Source organism: Seriola aureovittata, chromosome 15, assembly GCF_021018895.1.
Source record: "Seriola aureovittata isolate HTS-2021-v1 ecotype China chromosome 15, ASM2101889v1, whole genome shotgun sequence".
Lineage (NCBI taxonomy): Eukaryota > Metazoa > Chordata > Actinopteri > Carangiformes > Carangidae > Seriola > Seriola aureovittata.
Window position 1 is genome coordinate 21,177,174 of NC_079378.1, and position 27,731 is coordinate 21,204,904.

Sequence of the window (27,731 nt, forward strand, 5' to 3'; positions counted from 1 at the left end):
TCCCAGAGCCCAAGATGATGTTATCAATGATAATGATGCTTTATCCAAACAAAACCAGTTATCGATCAACTCATGAATTAATCGATAATAAATAATTGCAGCTCTAGATTCATTTTACTACTCAAATGTAATGAGTAATGATGATTATCTAATAAGCTGTAATATTAGCCATATGGATACTGTTGTTGCAGTCAGGTCTGCAGTGTCTTAAATGCTGAGTAAGATAATATATTTACTGCAAATTCTCTGGGCAGTTAACATGAATGTAATCACATTAATGAAGTGCTGTGCATCCTAACTTCCTGTTTTAGCCACACGGATAGTTATATGAGAATTTCACAGCTGTACAGGAAGAAGCTAAATGTGATAAAAGTCATTCTCAGTTTAGTTACATCTGAAGCTGCAAACATTATACTCGCTGATTTTTTTAAATTAGCAAGTAGAGAACATATATATGCTGCTTGGAAATGTCTTAACAATGTTACCACGAACAAAACCCTAATGTAGCATGTTAGCGTGCTACGTTGCACAAAACAAGAAAAGTTGGCTCCTGCGAGGGTGCATCAACCAAAGAATTGAAGACATTATCATTTTGACCCGATGATGCCGTTACAGTCGAGATCACAGCAGGATTCTTCGCACGGACACCACGAAAGTCTGAGCAAAATATCAGAGAGATATTTCAGTCTGGGACAACCAACATGGCGGTCCACGCAGCTACGCTGCAAACATGGTTTCATGCTAGTAGAACGCATGGAGCTGCATGAATATATTTAACACACATCTTTTAAAGTAGCAAAGTTTTCTGACCTGTTGTGAGTGAATTCAATATTTTTGTGTCAGTTTTGATTATATAGATTATTAAGTATTTTAGATCAGAAAAAAGCCATAGAGGAAAACGAGGAAAGATCACTTTTATTGACATGTCCGCGGCTAAAAGTGTAGATGCAGTCTGAAATTTCTACCCCTACGATTAAACTAAAGACAAACAATATTCTACCAGTCCATTCATTTAACAAAAAGGCAGCCATGTGAAAGGTGTAATAACTAATATGACGATAAAGTAAATCAATCATGGCATGACAGAAAAGGCAGAAAAAGAAGTAAAACATTGACACCCCCAACCCCACCCCCCACAGAAAAAAAAAGGAAAAAAAAAGAAAAGATAAGGAAGATAAACCACCCTATGAAACTGCAGGAAAACATCTGCCTTAATCTGTCTGTCACACCTCAAAGAGAACGTCAGTCATAATGGTGATAAATGCAAACATAAAATATGCTGATCATATGTCCAAACCTCTCAGAGAGAAAAAATAAAAACATGTGAAACGACTCATATTTACATCAGTGTATAATACAGAACACTACACAGCTCATTTCCTCTGTTATAAAACAACAGTGAAGTAAATGACATGGAAAATATACAACGGTACAGCTTTATCAGCTCAAATAAAACTTTTGAGAAGGTCACTGAAGCAAACAGAACAAACGGAAATTCTTCTTCATGGTCAGATGGATTTTTGGCCCAATAACCACACAGATGACTAAAATGTAGCTCCTAATGTTGAATGAGTGGCTATTCTACTGACAAACACACTGTGTTTCATTCACTTTCTGTTCCAAGAAAAGTAAGTTTCTACATTAAAATATGAGTTGAAGTTTTTTTTTTAAACTATAACAAAGTCAAGTTTCACCTGATCAGCGATTCTGATTCCGTCTGACTCAACATGATCTTGAGTAATTTGCCCATTCGTCAGCTTCACAGTGGTGATTTTGATGTTTCAGGCTAAATTTTGTGTTGAAATTGACAAAGTGACTTTTTACAACAACCTCAAAAGTAAATGGTGAACTATCTTAGAGTATTGTGGCTTAGACTGGCAGTCTAATACAGAATTATGGAAGAAATCTACACAATAGCACTATAGCAGAAATACTCATTGTCTGTACTTTAGAAAAGGTATATTATACTGTCATCCCTTCCTGGGTAATTTGCCAAACAGATCAGTTTGCGTATTGCTTTTTCTTCTCACAATAAAATACATTTCAAACATTGTCGAACTAACATCCAGGATTTCCCATCTGATTGTTTTGTTCATCGGCTGAGGCCTCCGTGAGAGTATGTCGCATAACCGTTTTCAGGATACAGAGAGAGCTCCTCTGTGCTGCTGAGCCCATTGTTAAGCTCTGAAAAATATGACAGAAAAAGTTTTAATGATGCTGTAACTCTCTACTGAGCAGAATTCACATATTTTGCCATCAGTGATTCAGCTGGATTACACTAACAGCAGGTTTTTATATACTATATAAAGCATTACATCTGCCTTTCACAGACTGCAGGACAAAGCACATCTCTTTAACTTGGACTGCTCATGTAACTTAAGTGGATATTTACCAGGTGTACTGCAAATTACAGGGTAATTTGGAGTTTGTACCGAGACAACAAATGTAGATAAGCCCAGTACAGATCCCATGACTGCCTGTTTTGACATGTGTTGCAAGTGTGTGTTACTGAGTTTAAGATAATTTTGTAGAACAGCAAACGTGTTCACTCACAGGAGGTCTACATCTGAGGATACATTAGTTAAGTAGCCTGATGTCACAGATCAATGACTGAATGATGAAAATTCAATGGGGGAGATTTGGGGTAAAACTTTAAAATGCCTAAATTAATAAACTTTTATTATAAATGAATAAATTATTGTCATACATAGAGAGAGAATAATAAAAAAAGGCCTTCTTAATAAATATTACTGGCTGGAGCTGTTGTGAGGAAGAGTACACATCCAAGCAGAGGAAGATGTGAAATATCACAGGCTGTTGTATTGTTCTGTTGCTATGCTGCGTGGAGAGCTACTCCAAACTAACATTATAAAGCATCTACAAATTTTCAACCTTTCACTGTTGTACTTTAGTGCTTCCATTACGGCTCTGAACAGGAAAAGAAAAGCCTAAGAGCTCATACTGCATAGGCCAGGCCTCCTTTAGTAAATAAGGATAACAGAGGTTCACCACCTTAAGATGCAGCTCTGAAGTGTGAATTGTTTTTATTTAAGCACCACCGTGTGGTGGGATCAAAAACTGCACTCAGGCCTTCTCCCACTTTTCTGAGTTGCATGCAAATCCTTATTATGCAGTTGTGACATGGTATTACAAACTTAATAATGTACTGTAATAATAGCTGGATGTATGTGTGGCCACCACAGGGGCGGACTTGGCTGTATTTACACATGGATGTTTGCACAGTATTTCCAGATGTGACTGTTGTCAGAGCCGCACCTGAGAATATGAGCTTCTCCTTCATGATATTGACATCCCGACTGGATCGTCGCGTCACAGCGCTCAGCATGATCTGCTCTGGGTTATAGTTCTGCATCCCGCTCATCCTCCACCTGTTACAGCATTGCAAGCGCATGATTCCACATGAGGCAGTGATTCCATCTGTGTCATTACACCATTTAATACAGTAGTAGTGATACACATAATATTATATACATCTAATGGTTGCACAGTGAAAAACAAGAAGTAAACAAGTGCAGTGACGGAGAGGAGGGAATCAGCCTTTGGGTGTTGGGCAGAAAAAGCACAAGGAGGAAAGACAAGGAGGCAGAAACAAAGGCCAAGGCAGTGGCAGCAGTTACCTGATCATATGATAGCTGACAGATGCCAGGGGGCAGCAGAGGAAGGTTGCATGCAGATCAGGCAGAGCAGAGTAAGAATGTCAGAGGAGAAAGAGAGGACAGGGAGACAGTAAGAGGTTACAGCACACAGAAGAAAACACGGAAACATCCAGAAGACAAAGGACAAGAAGGAAAAAAGACAAAAAAACAAAAAAAAGGAAAAGAAAGAGAAGAGCAGAATGAACAGTCAGTGTAGAAGCAGCAGACAGTAAAAGGCCAAAGCTCAGCTCAGGTCCAATCAGACTCAGAGGCTGGTGTTTGCAACTTCAGCTTTTTTTACATTTGAAAATTTGTTACTACTGACTGTGTGTATACGTGCTGTTCCAGCACAGCGTCAGCCAACATTTAGATTATAACATATGATATTTGATCAAACATGTGATTTTTTTTTTTTTTTTTTTTAACTGAGCTAAAGAACACAGCATTTATTGTATTTCTGCAGGAAAAACACCAAATGTGTTCACTAAAGAAGAAATTATATCAATAACAATGTTCAGCCATAACAAAAAAAGACATCACGCTGCATAGTGATACAAAGACCTAATAATTAATTTATACCAAAGAAATAGTTGAAATGAAAAGAACGACCTTTTAAATGCTGTGAGCACCACAAGTTTGTGTGATTTGTGTGACCTGACACTTTCAGGAGCCTGTGCGCCCTGGTCACAGGTTGTGTGTCTCTACTGGTTATTGTGTAATTCATAAGAAGAAAAGCAAAACATTTAGATGCTGATTTACAATAACCAGATGAGAAATATGGTGACTGTAATATGAAAACATTTCTGTATTGTTTTTGTCTGGGGCATTAAGTGTTCTGTGGTCGTATGTCGGTGGCTTCACAGTCCAAACTGTACTTACTTCTGAAAACAGAAAATCCCTATGACTACGGCGAGGGAGACCAGATCTGAAGAGATCCAGATGAAGCTGTAAGCGCTCTGGCTCTGCAAGACAAGGAAAAACAGAAAAGTTGTTTCCGGTCAGCACCACTGGAGGTCACCATCAACATGCTTGTATCCTGAAGCTAACACAAGGCACTGACTAAGGCAAAAGCCTGCTAGACAGCTGCTTTTGAGTTCAGATCTTTGCCCTTGTCTCAACCTGTCTCAAACTCTTTCCCAGGGTCCTGTTGTTGTCTAACGCCACGCTGAGCTCCCTCATATTTCTCTGCATCCTCGCCCTCGGGTCTTGCTGGGCCCTCGTCAGTCTCTGTCCTCTCTCCTGCTGTCCTCTTGTCTTGCTGTGTGACCTTGTATGTCTGTGTGTGTCTCTGTGTGTGTGTGTGTGTGTGTGTGTGTGTGTGTGTGTGTGTGTGTGTGCGTGCAATAGAGAGAGGAGAACTGTTTACCATGAGCCAGATGGGGTAAGGCACCTTTCGGAGGACTTGAGGGGCATCAGAGGACACAGAAGGCACCCCGCTACACCACAGGATGGAGTAGAGCCAGGGCTCATTCACTGGGTAGACGGTCACACTAACATTATTGGCCAGATACTCCCTGGGGGAAGGAAAAATACATGTCAGCACTGAAAATAAAGGTCCTCTCCCTTCCACTCCTTGGATCATCTTACTCTCTAGTCACAACACTCTGCTCTTACATGATCATTTGCAGGAAATACTGCCACTTTAAATCCTGTCTGTGCATTAGAAAGACGTGCACTGTCAAACCATGTGAATAATAGGCTGTGTATGCATTTTAATATACGAATTAAAGGCCTTGGATATTATTGATGCTGATTTTTTTCAATCAGCTTCTTACTGTGAGTGATCTGGTCCTAACTGACCACACAATTAGAGAAGTTTTGGTTTTTACACAGGAGTGATTTTTGGATCTTTTTGTTGTTTGTCTGAGCTCTTCTCACCAGTTTAAAGAGCTGATATTGTATATTTCCATGCAGCAATCAGAGTTTTACACTGTTTGAATCAAAGTTCAATGATACTTGTTGGCTCGTCTGCTGATGTTTCCAGCAGAGTCAGTGCAATGTCATCAGACCACACTCACACTCACACTCACAAGTCAGAGTCACTGACAATTAAACTTAAAAATATTATCTTTAGATTTCTTTTTTAGGTGTTTAAACAGATTTCGCTCCTGTCACGTTGTCGGACTCACGATGGACAGTTTTGCAAAAGGATCTGAACTGATGCGGCAGAACCAGAGGGATCCTTTGTTTTATTCCACACATCCTTTTCAAAACTTGGCAAATATATTACCCACAATGCAACACACACGCCAACAGCTCGGATGGAAATTTGGGTGTGTTCTAGTAGTAGCAGCTAATGTAGCCTGGCGCCTCTAGCCATAAGCAGAGACGAGGAGCTACAGAGGTCTGGTTCACTTAGAGAAAAGATCACTTACCTTCCTAACTCCACATCTGGTTTTTATTTTATTTATTTTTTTACATTTGTACACTTGTAGTCTTTAGATCCAACCAACACTGACTCAAGTGACATCACTTGAGGACATTTATCACACAGCTCACTCTGGAGCAAAAAGAAGTGTTTATACAACTTTTAATATCAACTCTCTTAAACTTTGGAAGAGATTTGAATTGACATTGTTCCCATGGTTGTTTAGTGCCTTAATTGGTTTGTAGCCAAAACACATTAATTGGAACATGAAAGACATTTGATATCAGGTTGTAGTATAGTTATACTTGAATTAGCTAAAAAGTAAATATATAATTTTCACGAGAGAGACGCCGAAATTACATCAGAGTGATCATTTGTTTTCATCATTTGATTTTTTTTCAGAGGTTGAAACAAAGCTCCCAGTCGGCTCTTTCATCATTTTTCGCTCCATCCTTGTTGCCTAGCAACAGATGCTCGCTCTTACTGTATGTCTCTGTGGTTGGCCTTGCCGTAGTGGAGGGTCAGGCTTGTAATTCCCCTCTGCCTTATCTCCTCCACAGACAGCTTCTCATTTGTGGTCTGCTGAAGCCCTCGCACCTTCCCCCTGTCGGTGTCTGGGGTCCACGTCACCTGGCAAAAACACATATGACATGGAAATAACCTGATCAGACAGAATGCAGCATGGGCTTCAGATTCAGAAGATGTTACAATGTTATGGAAAAAGGTGCTCCTTGCAGGATTTTCAGTCCTTGCAATAGTCTGCAACACTATGTAAATGAAGTATACTGTAGGACAATACCAGTAGCTTATCTGCTCAGTCACAGCTGTTTATATACTCATGGTTTACTCAGGTTGGACTACTACAAGCAGCACCTTTAAGTGATCAAAGAATGATTGTGAAGGGACCTACAGTCCTCACCCGCTTCTGGGAAATGCCTGCTTTCTGCACAGCCCACAGCGTATCCATGAACCAGCTGCGGTGGCGCGGATGCTCTGGTGGAGGCTTGCGGATGTTAAGCAGTGCAGAGCTGTTGGACCTGGCTGCCAGACGCAGCATCTCCACCAGGCTGCAGACTGTCTGGTTGCCTATTCTGTTCCGCTCCCTCGCTGTCAGGGTCTTTACTGTCCAGTAGGGGTCGCTCTGGACGCAAAGGAGAGCAACAGAGATCCAGACACTGAGACGTAATGGCTCTACATACACTATGCTCTGTAGAATGACGATAGAATGATGGTGTATACAACTTATACAGCTCATTTGTGCATTGCTCATTCATATCTCATGTTTTTATGTGTTTACAAAGACAGCACATTGCCTGTTCTTCATACTGTGAAGGACTTTTAGATATTAGATTTTTATATTGTTGATATATGAATTTTCCTTTTTTCTTTCTTTTCTGCATCACCAATTTAATCACAGTAAATGACAGCATACACATATTTATTTCCATTGAAAATACCCAATTTGTAATCTTAGATCTCAGTCTGCTTCAGCTTTAAAGGGGCTACATGAAAGTTTTCTCTGCCACCGAATGTTGTTTCTTGACAAGAGCTTCAGCCATTATTGTCTGTACAAGACGAGAGATTATAGAGCAGTTTTACGTCTTCAGGCCAGATCGGAGGCCGCAGTGAGTTGCTATCAGAAAGTGACAAGACATTTTAGCTTGTTAGCGTGCTAACTTCAGTAGAAGAACATTGCGATTGCTTTCCAAGTGTAAAACTATTAATGCTAATGCTGGCTAAAAACTGCAAAACTTATTAATAGCTCCTTTAAAATAACTCACTGTCCTTCTGCAAGTATATTCCATAACTGCAAAATGTTGTCAGTTTTAATTATTGGAAAATCAAATTCATATAAAGCACTTATTTATTTCTATTTATCATGTTTTACCAGTAAAACTTTCAATTTCACAACAATTTATGCTCACTATTTCTTATTTATACTAAATATTCCTTGTATCATATTTTAAAATGACACTTTCACCACTATATCAGAGTATAGGGAATGATGTGCTCCCAGGGAAAATGACATTTTACAGCTGTGATGGACAATGCATTAATGACATGGAGGTGAGCTGATGTGAAGTAGGTTTCAATACCTCCAAAAACCAATGGCCTGCATTTAGAGAGCGAATCTCTGTCCAGTTGAAGAAAGAGGCGTCATCGAACTGTCTGGCTGGAAAGACCTTACTGACGTCTGTGGTTCGCCTCAGCGTGTGGTCTCGCATGAGGAACGGAACCCCATCCACACTGGGAGGGACACAGTGGTCAGAAAACATTGCACTTTAAATCACATATTTTGTTGCATCGGTCACATTAAATCTAATAATTTCTACTAAACAACTTATATCTGAGCTGAGGGACCTGCATGTGGAACATCAGAGCAGCATTCATTAAATATAAATAACTCAGGATTACAATGTTATTAATGTGCATTTAATAACCTGATAGTGACGTCGGCCTCCAGGGAGGTGGCTCCATGCTGCAGGGCTCTGTTGAAGGACACCATGGTGTTTTCTGGAGCCAGCTGGAGCAGAGAGGAGACAGACAGGAGGACTACTGTCAGTCACAGTGTGTAGAAAACACACGTCAACAGGGAGCGGTACAATTATAAACAACATATAAACAGAGTGTATGATTTATTGACATCACATTTGTGTGAAATGATTAAAAGCCACGCACATCTATACATCACCCATGGTTTATTTATTGAAATTATTTCATGCAAAACATTTTTTTTTTGTTTCATAATGTCTTTATTTATGGTTTAACCTTCTAACTCAGTTGTTCCAAACCTTTTCAAACTCATGGCCCACTTGAAAATCTCAAAAATGTTAACGGCCAACATCCAGCCCCATAACAATACAGAGGCTAAAATAATACATTCTCAGAGCAGTTTTTATTCTAATGATAACGAGTGAACATTCAGGCCTGAACTGAAAGCAGGGGAAGCTGGAATTTTCTTTTTTGTTTGATCAAAGAGATAATTATCCCAATTACCAACAGACTACACACTGCCCTACACAGTCAAAACACAGTATCTTTTTAAATGACTAAAAAAGTATTTCAAAAAATAGAAATGTTTCATTTCAGGGCAGAATACATCACGAGGCCATTCTTATAGATGGGGCAAATACAAAAACAGGCAAAAAAAGAAAAATAATTAATCTCCATATTTGTGTTAATGCATAGTCTAATTGCTCTTTTAGCTTCATTAATATACTAGCAGGAGGTGGCAGGTCAGTGATTTTAGTTTAAAAAAAAAAAGAAAATGATCCAAAACATTGGTCTGTGATTTATTCAGAACCTGAGGTTAGCAAAAAGGTGATTTGTGTTACTTTGTGTGTGTGTGCGTGTGTGTGTGCCTTTAGGGCATTGCAGGAAAACACAGTTCTAAGCATCACTGTGTTCAGTATTTACTCGGTTCAGTGTGTTGATGACTGTCAGTTACTGAGCTCAACAACAACAGACTCATGTACTGTACACAATTACACAATAATACATTTGAACACCACTTTTTTTTTTTTACACTTTTATCCAGATCCAGGCAGGTCGTGGCCGTGTCATGCTCTCCCAACAGAGCTCAACATCATTCATTTGAACAGTTGATCTGTTAGTCAGTCTGGCAAAGCACCAACTCACCATAGGAGCTCCCCGTCGACCAATGATGTCTGGTCGATGTCTGAGGCTGTCTCGGTCCATGATGCAGGGGCAGGTGAACGTGAGTGGTGCTACGTAGACAGCCAGGAGGATAATGATGTAGATCAATAACACCATCATCTGGAAATCTAAGAGGGAGGAGTGAGAGCGTTTTAAGAGTCACTTTATTCATCTTCTGATCATGTCAGCGACTTATTAGGACAAAAAGCTTTGTCTGTGTTGGTCGGTAGAACTGTTTTCAGTAGCAGAGGGTAGGGGCGTTCCTCAAAGGGGAGAATGATTGGCTAACGCCGGAAAATTCAGACAATTACCGGAAAGCACTGGAAAATCAATTTAGCATCAGCAAACACAGTGTGAATCTGAAATATGTTCACATGGTTATGCAATTATTACATGATAGCACCTTTATAATGTAAATGTCATCCACAATAACTGTGATGAAATATATTTGTCAACAACCTTTTTTGAAGAACACGAGATGTTGGAGAGACAGAAATGATCATTTAATAACATCTGTGACTAAATTTCCACACAATCTTGATGATGAACAAAGATGAGACTCAAAGGAGTCTGAAAATAAAAGCTTGAATGAAATCTCTCTATATTTTCATTGACAAAAAAGAGGATACAGAATTACATAGACTGTTGTTTCAAACAATGACCTAATCCAAATGTCCTTCTTCCATTTTTGTGCTGCTCATTTCTCTTCCTGTGCGTGCGACTCAACTTCCTGGTGATCTGCACACTAGCAGCACACCGGTGAACTTATCACCAACAGTACCAGCCTGGACCTAGCAACTGTACATACAGAGACGCTACGACTGCAGCAGCTCAGGCGACGTAGTGACAGGAAAAGAACATGGTTACATGGACTTAGTAGGGATGACATTGGGACACTGGGACTCGCTTCAAATACAATGCCACCAGGAGAGAGAAGCCACAAACCTGAAAAGTCATCAGCCCAGCCAGCGATGTTGGCTAACCCTCTGCTTAAGAAAAGCTTGTTTATTCTGGAGTGAACATTCTATCTGTGCTAAAGCGTACACAACATTGGATAACATTTACTGGTTATTAAGGTGCACTGCATATTGTGTAGAAGACTGGTTTTGGGTTTGAATGAATCTTAGTCAGCCAATCAGAAGAGAGGCTCTGACATCGACACAAAACACCCTGTTCTTGACAGAAGTTCAGAGAGATGTAAAACTACCCTGAGGTGGTTTTTGGTATTTAAAATCAAAATGCAACAACTTCAAATGTAACACTGGAAGAGTGTAAAATATGTGACCTTTAAGATGTAAATATAGAAATGATCTTCATCAGTCCTTTTGTATAAACCAAAGAAATGGAAACTGAGATGGATGACTGGGGATGTTAAGTCGCCACTTACTGGATCTCTCTCTGCGGACCACATATCCAGCTACCAACCAGCTGATAGCTGTGACTGTTGCCAAGGCTCCAATGTGCAGGAATGGAGCTGTGGACTGGCAACAGAACATAAATATAGAAGAGTGGTGTCAGTTGGTGGTTACTCATACTGCACAGTGCAACTTTGAAGACATTTAGATAATAAATATATGTGTCGGAAATAGATAAACAGGGTTCATTCGAGTGAACAAGTGTGTCATAAAAACTAACATATGAATAAAACTAATATATGTATATAGATGTACTAGGGGCTGATATGGTTTTTCATCAGGACTATGTTGCTGATTCACTTCCTGTGATTTAATAGCCATATTTACAGAGGGAGCCACATTGCGAATACACCATGCAGCAGTTGCTCAACATTCTGGTATATGTGTGTGTAAGATTTCAATTTGGACACATAACTGGAAAATCCTGAAAGGAATAGTTTTGGGAATTGAAGTGATTCGCTTTCTTATAAAGAGTTAGACGAGAAGATTGATGCCACTCTCAGATCTGTCTGCTCAAAAGCCAGCAGCTTGTTAGCTTAGCTTAGCATAAAGACTGGAAACTGGTTGAAACAGCTAGCTGGCTCTGTCTGAAGGTAATAAAATCCACCTCCCAGCACTTTTAGATGTGTGAGACTATTTCTTGGCAAGAAGCAATGGCTATGTTTCTTTATGCTAAGCTAAGCTAACTGGATACTGGCTGTTCATTCATATTTGATGGATAGACAAAAGAGGGATATCAATTATCTCATCTAACCTTTGCCAAGAAAGTTAATAAAAAATATTTCCCAAAATGTCCAACAATTTATTTAGGTTTGTCAAAACATAAACAAGATTGGACAGTGGTGACTAAAACTGTGAGATATTAAACTATTCAACCTATAATTATCCAAATTATTATGTGCAGCTTTCATAAATCCCTGTTTCTTTAAAGTGAAACAAACACACCCCATTGCCCCATTATAGAAACTCCAGTTGTAATTTATTGCACCCATCTTTAACCGTCACATGCAGTAAGCTGATGACCGACCTGCAGTGATACCAGCAGGATGTCCCACTCGTCTCCCCATACGTCATCAACAGAGATGACACCAGAGACAGTGGTGAGCAGTGTAGCCAGCACTCCAATCTGTGGAGGTGAGACGCACAGTGATGAAGTCAGGTTTTATTTCAAAACTGTGTCTGTGGATCAATTGATGGCGACAATTTAAGACGTGAATCACAGCACCTTGTGAACCCAGTAGAGGTTCAGCTGCTGACCCAGGGATATGTGGAAGAGAGCTAAAATCTGCAAAACAAGCAGGATTCAGTGAGTTACAGCTTAACAGATCAATAAGCCAGTCCACTAACATTTAGGGGAAAACACAAGTGAATAATACACATAACACACGTGGCAATATAATGGCAACACAACAAGGAAGAATGAAAAGTACTAATAAAAAAAAAAAAAATTCAAATAACTAGATTGTCAGTACCATTTAGAAATTGAAATATACATATGACACATATGTGCTAATTGCAGTGGTTTGGTGTAATTATTTTTTCCAAAAGACACTTGCTTCAAAAACTTGCTTGAGCTTTAGATATGATATTTACCTAACAGAAATAGGGCCAGGACCCTAAACATAATGTAGTGTTGGTAAAAATGAATGTTAGCCAACCCTGAATATTGATCCCCAATCTTGCAGCATACAGACAATAAAGGAACAAATGTGACTGGTCCTCTTCTTCCTCATTACAGAATCTGCATAATGATAATTGTTCTATGCTAAACATGTTGAGATGTTTTTGTTGTTTTGTAAATTGATCAGATTTTTTTTTCTCCAGCGTATTAAAATATAGAATTTGTCTTTCCAGTATGAACAGACTCCATGTGGGAAAGCAGTCAGGCCTCAATTGAAATGACAAATTATTTCTTCTATCTTTGCTTTGGATACCACTGACCCTCTGTCTGTTTCCTGTTCCCAGGTAGTTGGTATACTGTATATGAAATCAAAAACAAAGCAACAGCAAAATTGATGGCATAAAAGAAAAAGCAAGACTGTTACCAGTAAGAACGTGATGTAGCTGAATCCCACGGTGGTGGATGCGAGGATGGGGATCGTCTCATCGCTCCATTCTCCAGAGCGGTTGTATACGGACCTGCAGTGTGAACAGATAAAGGCTGACTGATCTATGCTGATCCCTAGTCCCATCCTCATCAGACATGCTGGTCATAAAACACAGTCACACAGTGAGAAAACTCACTCACCAGTTGAACTCATTGAAATCATTTTGAGCCACCAACCAGAAGTAGGCCCAAAAGAGAAGCAGAAGGAAAGAACTGCACAAGATGATGAACCATGTACACTCCCACTGTGGAGGAAAACACAAAACACATTTCACTTTAGTCCTCTATTCCGTAAGAGGAATGGAAGAACAAGCTCTGAGGAAAAAAATTTAAGCTCCTATGATCAATATTTTTATGTCAACAATGGATCAAGTTCTTATGTGTAATGTGGAAAGTGTCGGTCGTAGTGACAAAAGCACAGATAATTATCACCCGAACTGAAGTTTCCCTCAGCTCAATGGAGCCTCACAGCAGCTTTTATTTCATTGTTTTTGGTTTTATGGCAACTTCACTGTTTTGGTTCAGTCCAGCAGCTCTCTTCCAGATGCAGCTGTTCTCTCTAATCTCTCGAATCCCTCTATGAACTATATGCTGAACTATAGGTGACAGAAAATGAATGTTGTGTAGTTTATGTCTGCTGCTCGTTAGTGGCCAAAAGCATCTGTTACTGCTTTTTTATTAATTCCCCAATTTTTGCATTTTTACACACGCAGAAAGTAACGTTTAGCTTGGCTGACAAAACTGCAACACTATGAACCTGACTCACTACTCCCTATATAGTCCACGCTTTTGTAGAGTTGTCCGAATGTATAGTGAGAATCATTGTACCCTATATAGTGGACTCATAGTATCCCACAATGCATCGTGAAAAGTAGTGTACAACTGATGGTCGCTAACCAAGCAATATATAGCATTATGCGTTGCGCTCGTGTTGAAACGGAAATTTACATAGATTGTAGTGTCAGAAAGTGTTTTTCCATTTTACCGATGAGCTCATTATATAGTCCTTTACATAGAACTCCCTGGATAGTGAGTAGGGAGCAGTGAATGAGTGAGTGATTTCGGGCAGTCATGGTGACTGTCGCTCCTCAGGCTACTACCCACTGCTTCTTTAATTTTTTCGTAACAATCTGCTGTTGACGACTTGCAACAGCAAATGTTTACAACAGAAAAAGTGTATTGATCCTTAGAGGAGTATTATTTCATGTCAGCAGGTGAAGAAGTTCTGTAGAAAGCCAGTTTATTAACCTTGTCAAGTTTCCATGTTATTACTGAAACATGTTTTCTCACTGCCAGGTTTTTTACCGAACAGTCTTCTGGCATCACATGTGGGGCAAAGGTGTAGAGGAGAGTTTGTGCAGCACTCAAGGACTCTTGCTTTCAGTAGTTAACAGGATTAGCAGCTAATGCCATGTGAGGGGAGGTGCAGAGTATGATAGGCCAGTCAACAGATCCTGTTGAGGACTGATCAGCTTTGCGCCCATCATGCCTGGACTCACCATTTCCAGCAGCTTATGTAAGAGGCTGGGAGTCAGTTAGATGTGTGTGCAGGTAAAGAGCAAATGGCCGCACTGATGAGGCTGCGGAGACTTGTGAAGGGTCTCACTCTTAGTCAAGAGAGGAGACATGCATCGGGGAATATCTCCTAATCTGATGCAGCCAGTAGAAATATGACAGCACAGGCTAAGATATGACAAGTACCAGGGGCTGTTTTTAATTGGCATTTTTAATTGGTTTAGCAGCTGCCTGAATGTCAGGTGACTGTCCATGGCTATGAGGCACTGAGCCAGAGTCACATTGTCAATTTAACTCATGCAACCAAACAACCATGGAAATCTTAGTCCTAACAGTCACTTTTATGTTTCCCAAAATGTGTGACTTTAAAATATAATTCCTCCCTAATATTCATCTTTGGAAGTTTCCTACATCCGGGTATCTACTCCATCTCTGGTGGGCTTGTATTAGATGAAAACATCTGAAAGACATTATGTGAAGCAGTGGGTATGTGAAAGAAGCTATAAGATAAATTCTAGCACATTTATGAAAATGTCATCAGGTTATTAAATTCCCTGATACACCCTCATTTTCCAGATTTTGAAAATTCTCTGTTGTCTGTGTCTATGACTGGTTGTTTGGTAGATGAGGTTTCAGGTTGAGGGTCACAGGTGGGGTCAGAAGACGGTTGTGACTACAGTAATCCCTGGCTGAGAAAATCTCCTTGGTGAAGAAAATGGTGACAAAAAGAAGCTTGTCCCTCAGTAAACACTGTCAAAGTTCCCACTAGCAAGACATTAAGATCATTACTGCTCCACCGGCAGGGACTAGCTCTGACAATATGGACAGTAAATCCTTGAAATGTGAGTGACAAAAATAACCATCCTGGAATATCTGTGTGTGGCTAATCCACATAGTTAAATGACTGGTGCAAAAACTCTCCAGTGGCATAAAAGCAGCCCCACTCAATGATTTGTAATAAGAGAGTACATCATCCCTGAAGTATAACACAAGAAATACCAGAAACAAAACATTTTAGGGGTTCGTCATACTGTCATACTTCACTTCATCCTTTCATCCAAAGTGTAGTTACCCCCAGGTAAATCTCATTATGCAGTACACTTCATTTTCAGAGGAGCTGTGTGATATCTGAAACTTTGTGGTTCCTCCATCTCTCCAATTAGAACTGCTGGTAGCCCCCGTCTGACAGCGCTCATAAATCCTGATCTATGCGCTGACTTCACCATATGACGAACCTCCTTCCTTCTTTCCTCTGCTGATAAATACTGTATAGAATGGCCTGGATCAGACAAGGTCAGTGTCAGCTGAACATGGACTCTGATAAAGCAGACCAGGGCAAATTAAAATAAAGCAGCATGTGGTTATGCAAATATAGACAGTGGATATATTACATTACTATTTTTATTTTATGGAAATGTATGTTTGCAATACTAGAACAAAGTGGAACTGAATATTAGAATTGGACCATTGCTTCACTAGATTACGGCAATTAATTAATGTTGTATATCATATGTTGCATCATCAAAATGTTTAATAGATAAATAGCTACTGTGTGCCAGAACTGCCACTTCATTACCTTAGAAGCTGATAGGAGTTAGCGAACATGTTACATCGAACATTATACATGTAGCAGACATGGAGCAACATTAGCATTCATTGAAGTGAACATACACTCCCGCATGGTGGGCCTGAGAGCGCAACGCACGGCAACGCACGGCAACGAACGGCAACTTAGGAAAACACATGCAAATAGACAAAACACAAACAAATTCAGAAAACATCTTCATCAGTTTGGCAACTCACAACACAACAGAAGTGTTTCCAGGGGACATTAAAATGTGATGAACCCAGCTGCGACACGTGTTGTTCAATTCCTTGTGATTTTAGAAGTCAAAAGCATTGAACAACAAATGTGTCCCAGCTGGGTTCATCACTTTTTAAAGTTATTTTTAAAGTTATTTTTGCCTTAATTCCAATAGCAATAGCAAAAGCTTCATGGTACAAGTTGTGAGTATTTGCACAGCGTTTGTTTATTTGGTTATGTTGTGAGTATTTGCAGCACGTGTTTTCAAATTGATGGAGATGTCTATTTGCATGTTTTTGCAGGGCACTGAGCTCTCAGGGTCCATGGACATTTTGCCCTTTACCAGCTCTTCAGAAAAAATATCAGGCTCTTTAACTGTTAGATGCTCCACTATGTTCACCAGCCAGTTGCTAACTTTATCTGTCTGCTGCAGGTCAGGCAGCGTACAGTCATCAAACACAGCTGCCTGCTGCAGCTGGACACGAGGTTGGTGAGAGCAGTGAGAGTGAACCAGAACAGTGAAGTTGTGGGTTGTAGAGCCACAACAGTTCGCTGAGAAACGCTGTAAGTCGCCTCAGGGCCGAGTGTGGGTTTATCACTACGGGTGACCTCATCACATTAAAGTTATAGGCTACACTCCACCCATTGTTAATATTAAATAATTGATTACTGCAGCTCTAAATGGTCATGCACACAGTTTCTTGGACTAATACTGCTGTGGACCATGAGGCCAAAGTGCACAGTTGTCCCTAGACACACAGGCAGAGGTTCAGCACTGATGACTTCTAAAAGAACATTAAGTGGAAACACATAGAAGCATTGAGGCTGAAATCCACCCTGCAGTAAGACACTGACTCTGTGTAATAATAAAATCAGTCACACATCACTGTGCTGCAGAGTACACAGACAGCATTTCAGAGCATGAATGCTAGCCTCTCTTATGTCTCTGTGACAAGCACAGCCTGTGTGACCACATGAAGCTTTGTAAACGGAGAAAGAGAGAGAGAGGGGAGAGAGAGAGTGAGCATATCATCAGTAGCCAATACACTCCCTCAATAATGGTCTTATTTATGACTGAGCCACTGGTTCTTTGTGATAAGACGTCCAGCAGCAGCAGCAGCACCGTCTGCCTGGTGGACATCCAACACAGCTGTGTGTCTGGCCCTACTTTACACATTCAAACACTGCACTGATTCTGTTACTCGCTGTACTGGAGGGACTGTTTTCCCCAGTTAGCAGGCCCTGGTCAGGAAGTCCCTCAGGGATTCAAGAGAAAACATAGGACGACATCGACATGGATTTTGTTCTAGTAAGTATAATAATTAGTTTTGATTTTGGTCCTTAATCAAAACAAAGCCTGCCCAACATCTTTTCTAAACTCATAAGATGATGACAGACTTTATCTGAATTGGCAGGGATTTATTTTCATAAGCTTTTTGCAGGGTTATTTTTCTGAAGTGTGTCAATGGAGTGATATACGATGGGAGGCATCTAAAATATTTCCAGTTAGGATGTTAACAGTGGCCTAGGGGTCGACAATATGTACTATGTGGATTTCAGTATTCCTGGTTTGAAGAATATATACTGTTCTTTAAATTTAAAAAATGGCCAAAAAATAGGCAAAAAAAGAACAAACAAACAAAATAACATAGTCAAATGATGAAGCAATTTTTGTTAAAATAAAACGTACCTAAATAAAAAACTGAAGGGAAATACAAGGTACAAAAGGAGCCTGTGATGCCACAATCAAAATGACTGCGTGTATATTCGGTTTGCTGTTGTGTAGTTTTCTGTTGCCTTTCACAAAGCATGACCTATTTTTTTTTTTCTGGCCTTCAGAACCACAAAATGGAAAACAGTTCATTTATTCCTGAGGTATGGTCAGGTTTCAGTGCAGCCTCAGCAGGATTGTGTAGTCTCAGTGTCTCTGTTTTGTTCTGCTGTATATTACGCCAGTGGACACACACACTCTACTCAATCTACTTGCTTTACATAAAAGCTTATCTAATGATCTTTGTAAAGAAACTAGAATAAACATGGAAAACATGCTAACATGGAAATGCAGAATACAAACTGCCTTTGTTCTTTCTTAAAGTCTTTAGATAAACACACAGTAGATGTTCACACACATCTCTCTTAGCGAATCAATCCTGCCACTTGATCTTATCATTTAAACCTAGTATTTGATCAGACTTAACTTACATTTTATTCATGCAGTGGTGTAAATGTCTGTTGTCTGTTGTCTAATAGCATTAGCATTTAGCAAATATAGCTACACTTACTGCTGCTAAAGTTTGATAAATAGTTGGAAAATGATGTACGAAGCCTTTGTCTACTTTCTGTTATTCCGTGTAGCTACTTTAGTTTTATAGTAACAGCTCGTTTCAGCTTACTGAAGGAAGATAAATAAAGCATGTTGGACACAGCGCTGTTTGACATACAAGCTGTGGGTTAAAGGGAGAAAGATCAAATACAGGGCTGGGTATCAAACCTCTGACTGAAATGTGTCCACAGCACCTGGTATTGAAAACTGTCAAGTACTCCAACAAGCATTAGATGTCTGATCAAGTTCATAGTAATGTTAACTTATTCTCTAATCAGACATTTCAAGATTTAAGAATATTTGAGGCCTTTGGCTCCTTTTGTTTGTCATTTGTTTGCACTGTATTTGCATTATTACTTAAAAACTCCAAAAAATAACCAGCTTTAATCAAAGGTTTATGATATTATCCATCTGCAACAACATACCATAACAATGGTGCTGTAACACAACAAGGTTGTACCAGTAAAAGTAAGGTATAGCTATATTTTGATCACTATACTAAGCAAATAATATTAGTATTTTTCCTGTTTGTTATTATGGCATCCACACTTAGTGATCAGAGGTATTGTCTTACCCTGGAGCTGTCGTCTTGGGAACGCTGGTAGCGTTTCCAGCGGCAACCATAGATCCCAGTGACAAAGGACACAAAGACCTGCTTCTCATAGACCTGTAAGGGTTGGTGTTTCACCATGCTCCTTCAGCCTCAACGCACCACCAGTCTGTTAACATCCCACACAGGACTGTGAATCCTGCAGGAGAACAAAGTGTTACTACGCAGGACAAGCTTTCACAAAACAAGCTCAGTCTTTGTACTTACAATTACATACAGGTATATTTTCACAAAACAGCGTGGATATGTTCATAGCCCTGGGCCTTGTTTAGAGTAACAACACCTGTGAGAGGACGTCAACACACGATTCAATAGTGAGTCATGTCTGGGACAGACATAATAATATGGTTTGTGTCTCACTGTCAGTAGGTCAGCCTTTACTCATCTAACGATTTATGACAGTGGAAAAGTGGCAATTAGGCATTGGTAAGGAGGTAAAGCCTATCTATGGGTATGACTTAATCCTTCAACAAGAGGAACATCAATAAAAAAAAGTGCCAAATGGAGACAGCATGTTGCCCTCAAATTCACTTCTGCCTCAGAGAAAAGCTTGTTGCCTTGGTGTCAGGTAAAAATGTCTTGGCACAGAAGGCGTTGTTTTTCATGGTTCTCGGGAGGAGCTGCTGCTGCGGTGCCTTGTCTCTTTCTTAAGGCTCATTTACTGCATAATTTTACTTCATGTAACCGACAGTAATGTATGTCTTATTTATATCATGTCTAAGAATAAATATCCAGGTCTCCTCCTCTCCAAAACAAACAGACCCAGTGATTAAAACCTAATAAAGCAGTTTCACCTTAAAAATCAGTGTTTCTACGAGGCTGTTCGGTGGACGCAGGAAGTTTCGGAGGAGCTGGGAACCGAGCTGCTGCGAACATTTGCTCAGCTAGTTGTTATGATAACTTAAGATCCAGACATCTGATGACTGAAATCCTTCATCTGGTTCAAATTCATGGTTAAAAATGACCAGTAGTCAAAATGTGTCATAAAACTGGATAAAAAGTCAGTTTTTGACTGCTGCAGGCAGACAACCTGAATGCTAACCCATTGATCCAAATTACAGATAGGTTTGAAAATTGCTGGAAACATTTGGGATAATGTAAGTAACTACTAGTCATTTTTAGACATTTTAAAGCAGAAAAGTTCCATATAAAAAAATAATTTTGCACAATACTTTGGATTATGACCAAATACCTGAAAAACTAATAGCATCCCCACCAGCCTCAGCTACTTAGTGATTAGTGTTATTGTGATTAGCAAATGCTAACATGCCTTCTGGCCAAACGAATGAACAATGATGCACCTGGTAAATGTTAGTATTGGTTTTCCACTGGTAATCATACAGGTAAATAAAATCAGTTCTGATATTCACACTAAAAGCTTCAAGTCCGATCAGTAAGGATTAGGATCATCGCAGTGTTTTAGATGCTCGGAGTTCTCTTTTCTGACTGACATGGCTTACTGCAGAGAGGGCTAAGTAAAGATACATAATATTCTTTAAGCCAAACTGTGACTGAACACCAGACTATGCAGTTGAATGGAAATGAAGTAAAATTTATTTATACAGCACTCTTCACAGACATGAGTCACAAAGGGCGATGGATAAAATGAATGAATTTCTTCCAGTCCTTGTATGTCATGTATACTGTACACACACATAAATCAGATTCCAGTAGCAAACCCTGACAGATAGTACTGGTCTCCACCTGATGCTCAATGGCGGAACAGTTTACAGATGCCACTGTTTAAAAAGGAAGGCTGAGGGCAGACTGATGGACAGTAGATCTAATGTTCTGAACCAAAGCCAAAAGTGGACCTGATCAGAGAGTGCCAGGTCACTCACACCGCTGGCTGATGTTACCGTCTTAAAACAAATCGCCATCAGACTGATTTTGTCGACGACTTTGAAAGGCTTCAGAGAGGGGCAGCTGCAAGTGTCACTGGTCACAATCATGTGTCCCCCTGCAGGCAGTGTTTTACCCACATGACAACAGAGGATGGATGAAGCAGACACCTTTGATGCTGCGGTCACAGGGACAATAGCACTGTGTCAGAAAAACAAGCCTTCCTCATTCATTTCAATGAGACCACTGCGTTGGTACAGCAGGGGTGGAACTGCAGAGGGGTCTGTGGGGAAATGACAAAAACCCATCCTGATCCTCACACCACTTATTAAGACGGAGCCATTTGGTGCTGTTGAACCCACAGCAACAGCCACGATTACCAATCCCTGGACAAGTCCATTGGCATAAAAACTAAAACAAAACCCAGAGGAAATAAAATGTTTACTATTTTCCTGTTTATCTTTTTTTGATAAAAGGTAGCAATGAAAGGCAATTTCCCAGATAGATAAGGGTAGATAAGGATGTGTTTCCTAGTGAACGGTCCATAACAAAACAAACTGCTCCTTTGTCCTTATCTGAGTCCTATATGAGCAGAGCGATTACAACATGGAGGTGGGACCAGACTAAATTGGTGTCTGGCTGTATCTGTGTAGTGTAATGTTCACCCTCTGTTTCCGTGTCACTTCAAGATTTTCAGAAATTCAACAGGGGAAACAAACCTGGAACAAACCTAAGCTTGAATCAGTGAAACCTTTGACCTGCTGGTGGTGCCAGAGGGAAAGTCACAGGTGCACAAAAATGGAAATCCATTCAATAGCTGTCGTGTTTTTCAACCCTCTGATACGACCCATAGGAGTATCATTTGAAATATCACCTCTATGGTGCCAGGCGTACTGGACCTTTATTGCCATGGTTACACAAATTGATGGTTATGGCTTTTTTTAGGTTTAGGCAAAAATCTACTTGGTTTGGCTTAAATACAACTACTACAACTACTTCCTTCCTCTTTGTTGCCATGGTTACAGTAATAATAAAGTGGTTTTTCAACTTTGTCGAATGGTCTTGGATAATAGAAGCAACATAAATTCACATGTGAATTGAACACCGCTCTCCTGTATCATAATCCTGTGTTTTGTTCACCCATCCATCCATCCACCCCAATCTCCTCCTGATGTAAAGTTTGTCGCTCTGTATACTGCGTCACCTGACTTCTCCCGTTGCTCCTGCTGTAATTACTTCAGCCACTAGATGTCGCCTACCAACAAAACGAAACTATGGGTCATAATAACCTGCTGCACAGATGACCTATGGACTGGTTTTTTTTACAGGAGGACAGTGTCACTTGAGGAGAGGTCAGAGGTAAGTGACCACAAATGTACAAAATATCACACTAATCCATCCAATAGTTGTGGAGATATTTCTGGACCAAAGTGGCGGACTGACCTAACTGAACTGCCAGACCACAGGTACATGCAATCTTGGCCTCCTCTTTCATAATCAAAAGGTAGTATATTTTATTGAGGGTACCATGTTAAATTTCCCAGTGGGTATAACAGACTTATTTAAACTTGTAAATAGCATCCAACAGGTAACTAGTTTTACCGGAATTGCCTTATTGTTGTTGAACCACCACTGACAGGAAAATGGCTTGTTATGACGACATGTGTCCTAACCAATGTTCCTATCTTCAGTTGGTCAGTGCTGACACCTTGGCAGCAAATCTTGTTTTGTGATCAAACTGGGCCAGATCTGGACATGTTGTATGTCAATGTCTTCCATTATCATACTAAAATAAAATGAGAATATCTAAAAAAGTAACAAAACCCCAATACAAGGTTTTTGGGTTTTTAGTGTCACATGTTATAATACTTGTATCATGCATTGTATAATGCATTGTGTGTCCCATTCAGGAATTCTCAGGGGATAAGCGTGAGTGTTTGTTTAGGATCCAGTGCTAAACTTAATCTATACAACAGTCTTCAAAAGGAGGAAACTGTTGAGCATACACCTTGCAGATCTTCATCCTTTCACTGTTGACTGGTTATTATATGGGAACTTCCAGGCCTGAGCGAGCATTCTCCTGTATTCAGAAGAGTTGGCGGACTCCCAGCATTCATGTCCTGACCCCATCCTCAAACAAGGGCCAACTGGAGCTGAAATCACAGGGGCCTTATTCCAGCCAGGTTGGCCTATTGTCTCTGCAGCTTTCTACCACAGTGCTGTCGTCACAGAGCTGAGGTCAGCATGAGGTAAAATAGAACCAGTCAAGTCTGAGACACTAACTCCATATAAATTATGTCTGGTATGTTTTCATTAAAATGGCGCAAATATGGAAAGTTTGTCTTCCCATATCTGATTCTCCTGTCCAGTAAACACAAACGGAACATAAGGAAATGAAATTGATTTAGTCAGAGGTCGTTTCCTAATGTGGATAAAATGGAAATGTTTTCTCAAGAGGCACAGGTAAGTGTTTCTGTCTGACATCAGGGATAATGCTCTGGTAGTCAGACATTTTTAATGAAATGAAGCTGTGCAAGGAACAAAGGCGGTGCTTGTTGCAAGTCAAAAATACTACAGAGATCCAAGGAAACATGGAAGTGTTACTGCAAAGTGATACTTTTTTTTTCTGGATTGTAGACGCTTGACACTTGAATCTGCCATCATAAACTACAGTTCCTTTAAAGGAAGGTCTTCAACACAACCTCTATTTACAGTTTAACCACTGTCGGTAAATGCACACACACAGTTCTGAGAACAAAAGCTTTTAACGTCAGTAAATGTCATTTTTGATGAACCTGCATTTACCTGATATAAATCCACTTTAGCTGTCTCATGCTGAAACCTGAAAAATGAGTGGAGACCAGGATGATACTGCCCCCATCCATAGGGCATGAGGGGTCATTGAATGGTTTAATGAGTAAGAAAATCATGTGAATCATATGCTGTTGCCTTCACAGTCACCAGATCTGAACCCAGTTGAATACCAATGGGAGATTTTAGACCAACGTGTTAGACAGCGCTCTCTAGGACCATCATCACAACACCAGAGGAGGAAATCCCCCCCCCCCCCCCATAGAGTCAAAGCCAAGTATGATTGAGGCTATGGTGGATGAACTCTTTACTGAGACACATTATGTTGTTTTTTTCCCTTCATTTGTCACCAGTGTGTACTTCATTCATTTCATTGTTAGCTTTTGAATGTAGTTTATTTTGCCACAGTACATGTGCTGTAATGAGTCAGCAGTGTTGGCTGATTTGTTGCTGTACCTACAATAGTAGGAACTCTGCTGCTGATTGGACTCTCAGCTCTAATGTCCATATACATTTTTAATGTGAATTCTATTGTTTCTTTTAGCTTCTGTTACATACTGTGTACAGTATAGTAACTCCGCTGTTTCAGGACAAACCTGTGCTCAACCTGCACGTATGACAAAGCTCTGTCCTGTGGGCTTTCTGCTGGGCTCTCATTCAGCTGGCTTCAGACCAGGTTCCTCTCACAAACCTGCCATTTACCTGAGAGGACTTTACTACTCCTCACTTCCTTGACAGCTTCCAGAAGTAACCTGGTTACTGTCCCCATGCTCCTGAGGCTGCAGGCACCTCACTCTGTCACACTGGTCAGTGGAGTTAGAATTATGTGCTCATTGAATAGTAATACAATAATCCACTAAATCTCATCCAACCAACTGCCACAGAGCCTCTGCCATATCTGTCTATTCTTAGCCTTTTATCTCGGTCACTGTCGCCTCTTTCCAGGCTTCCGTTGTTCACTCCATCATTAAATTTATATATGCATGCATTAATAATATCCTTAATCTTTCAGTGGATTTAGCCAAAAATAGAGTTTCCATTAGCGCCATGTGCTCATTATCCACAGAGGGAGGAGGCATGAGAGCGCTGACCAGAAACAAAGCTGCTTGTCTGCTGCTGTATTTATGCTCAGCTTTTGTTATCAACCTGTGTTCACCAGGTGGTCACAAAACATGGGCCCCTGCTAGTTAAAGTGAGACCTATTGTCCCGTCCTGCACTTCAGCAGCCAAGCAACAGCTGTCAGTTGTGAGGCAGTGTCTGATTCATTAAAGATGATTTGGGTCAGACATCTGGGAGGACAAAAGGACAAACCAATATAATTAAAGCTTGATTTATTTGCCTTGCAAAGATGATGATGTCACCACTCAGTTTTCAAAGATGTTTACCTTTATTTCGATCAAAAAAACCTACAACAGGTCAATAAATCAGCCTTTAAATGTTCTCAATACATGTGAACATAGGAAGGAACTATATGGGAACGGAATTATATATAGTATACAAGGATGACATTTAACCAAAGAGCCTCTATCTATCTCCCCAGTTCAATTTACCATGTCAGAAAAACGGTCTCCATTTACCAAATGCTGGATGCATGATGGGAAATGGAGTCATAGCCAAAATAATTCAGTTCAGTGCATGTGTGTGTTCATGTAACCATTTTTTTACTTTTGTGGACTTCCAAACACTGACATCATCGTTCAGTCTCTGTACCAAAGTAATTTACAATAAAGTTCTGCAATGTTGTGTTACTGAAGCTGCTCAGTAAACAAGCAGTTTCTCTTATTTCACAACTGCAATCCTGCACAAGAACACACGCAAACAAATAGTATGTTGGAGAATCTTCATCTGTATCTGTCTCCATCTACTCTCCTTTCATCTCTCATGACTACCATAATGTATGTATCCTTATGGAGACAGTATAGTGACATTAGACGAAGATAATGCTGTTGCTGCTGATAGTCTATGCTGAAATAAAATTAAATAAAATTGATATGAATGAACTTCAGAAGATGTGAGGCATAGACACATACTTAGAATGAGTAAAGATGAACTCTTAATTCCAGCTACTGAAGGCAAAAAAAAGTGCCAGTGACAGTTACATGGATTAGGTTTTATCAAGATAATCCGACAAAGTGCGCACAAACACTTACCTCACCTCCACGACAGTCTTTTCTATCCCACAGTGTAGAAAACGTCTCAAGCTCTCGGTTAATCGGTTATTTCCATTGATGTTGCCATAATGTCGTGTCTTTAGTGCTGGACTTTACGGATTCATATGACAAGTCTGAGAAGTTACTTTTAGCGACAGTATGACACAAAGCGAAGGCGCACATCAGCCGACTCTACACCTGAACAGCAAACTCAGTTCTAACGCAGCGCGTAATGAAAAATAATAAATGTTCCTGTTAAATCAGAAGCAAAGTCTCTCCTTGAATAAAACACACCATCAGTGTCCACACAGAAGAGTTAAAAACTGTAATCCGTCCGGCACGGTGTGGGCGGAGCTGTGAGGCACACTGCAAAAAGTCCCCAGTCCGAGCTGTCTTTAAACTTCACACTGCACGAGCTGGTGTGTTTAAAACTGGTGTCTTTTTTTACAGTGTGCACGGTGACTGTCTCAGGTAAATGAAGCTGAGCAGCAACTGTAGTTCAACTACCACAAGAGAAGCAGGAGGGAATAATGTTGATATGTATTGTTGTGACGTGTGCCGTGACAGGAACGGATTTAGCATCATTTTTTAAATGGTTAATGAATTGTCTTTATATGCCTTTATAAATCCTGTACTAAAGTTGTAAAGGCTGAAAAAGATCCCTTTGAATGAAATATATGATCACTTAACCTCTAGAATAAAATCAATTTTTAACGACTTACCATGTATTTAGTAGCTTTAGTAAATTATTATTAATCATTTGAAAAAGCCTTTAATTACAGCATTATGGTATTTTAAAGTGATTTAACTTGAAAATCACAACTGAACTGCTGTTGCATTCAAGTTGAAGTTGTAAAACAGGACTTCCTGTCTGACGGGCAAGCTATTCTTCTTGTAAAAATAATGCAGATATGTGAAATGATTACGCCTCTGATAATATTTTAGTTTTTCCAGAAGCTTCTAATCCTTACTCCTGGATAACATGTACAATTAATGTTTGTAAGAAAACATCACTGCAAACATGTGGGAGCATCAAAATCCAGTCTCACTGTTCCCAGTAGACATAAATCTTATGCCATGAATTTGACATGATGGAAATTAAAATTTCAGTGGGATAAGACACGGGAAACAGAAGAGAGAGATGTAGAGAGGAGGGGGGACGACAGACACAGACACAATGAGAAGTTATCTGGAGTCCTCTGAGACTTGTAGCACTCCCTGTTCGCTGTTTGTTCCATTTTGAAAACAACCGTTGACAAAAATGTCATGGTGCTCAGGGAGCTGTGAGCCACTTTCAGAGGGTTAAATCAAGTATGTTGCAGGTCTTCAGTGTGGGTGGAAATGTCAGGAAGGAGAGATCAAAGGGGGATAGAAAGCGAAATAATTTAATTAAACTTCTCAGTAGGGGGGCTGAAGTCGCTAAGGAGGGTGGGTTGGCATCGGCCCCATCTCTAGGAATTGTTGGTGTTTCC

The 27,731-nt window shown here is 40.0% G+C and overlaps 1 protein-coding gene across 4 annotated transcripts; it reads right to left on the minus strand.

Annotated features, from left to right (window-relative positions):
• Positions 1 to 897: 897 nt before the first annotated feature.
• Positions 898 to 26,595, minus strand: gdpd5a (glycerophosphodiester phosphodiesterase domain containing 5a). 4 transcript variants are annotated; one of them, XM_056398300.1, is made up of 17 exons: positions 26,265 to 26,595; positions 19,420 to 19,594; positions 13,345 to 13,448; positions 13,142 to 13,235; positions 12,322 to 12,381; positions 12,124 to 12,222; positions 11,069 to 11,162; positions 9,664 to 9,809; positions 8,466 to 8,548; positions 8,121 to 8,271; positions 6,935 to 7,165; positions 6,509 to 6,654; positions 5,023 to 5,170; positions 4,536 to 4,618; positions 3,639 to 3,653; positions 3,277 to 3,389; positions 898 to 2,184 (listed from the first exon to the last, which is right to left on the minus strand). In XM_056398300.1, exons 2-17 carry the CDS (start codon positions 19,534 to 19,536, stop codon positions 2,093 to 2,095), a joined length of 1,776 nt encoding a protein of 591 aa, XP_056254275.1. In that variant the 5' UTR covers positions 19,537 to 19,594; positions 26,265 to 26,595; the 3' UTR covers positions 898 to 2,092. The 4 variants fall into 4 exon arrangements, with proteins under 4 accessions (XP_056254275.1, XP_056254277.1, XP_056254274.1 ...); XM_056398302.1 differs by having other exon boundaries at positions 6,944 to 7,165; positions 26,260 to 26,595; XM_056398299.1 differs by having other exon boundaries at positions 26,260 to 26,595.
• Positions 26,596 to 27,731: the final 1,136 nt, after the last annotated feature.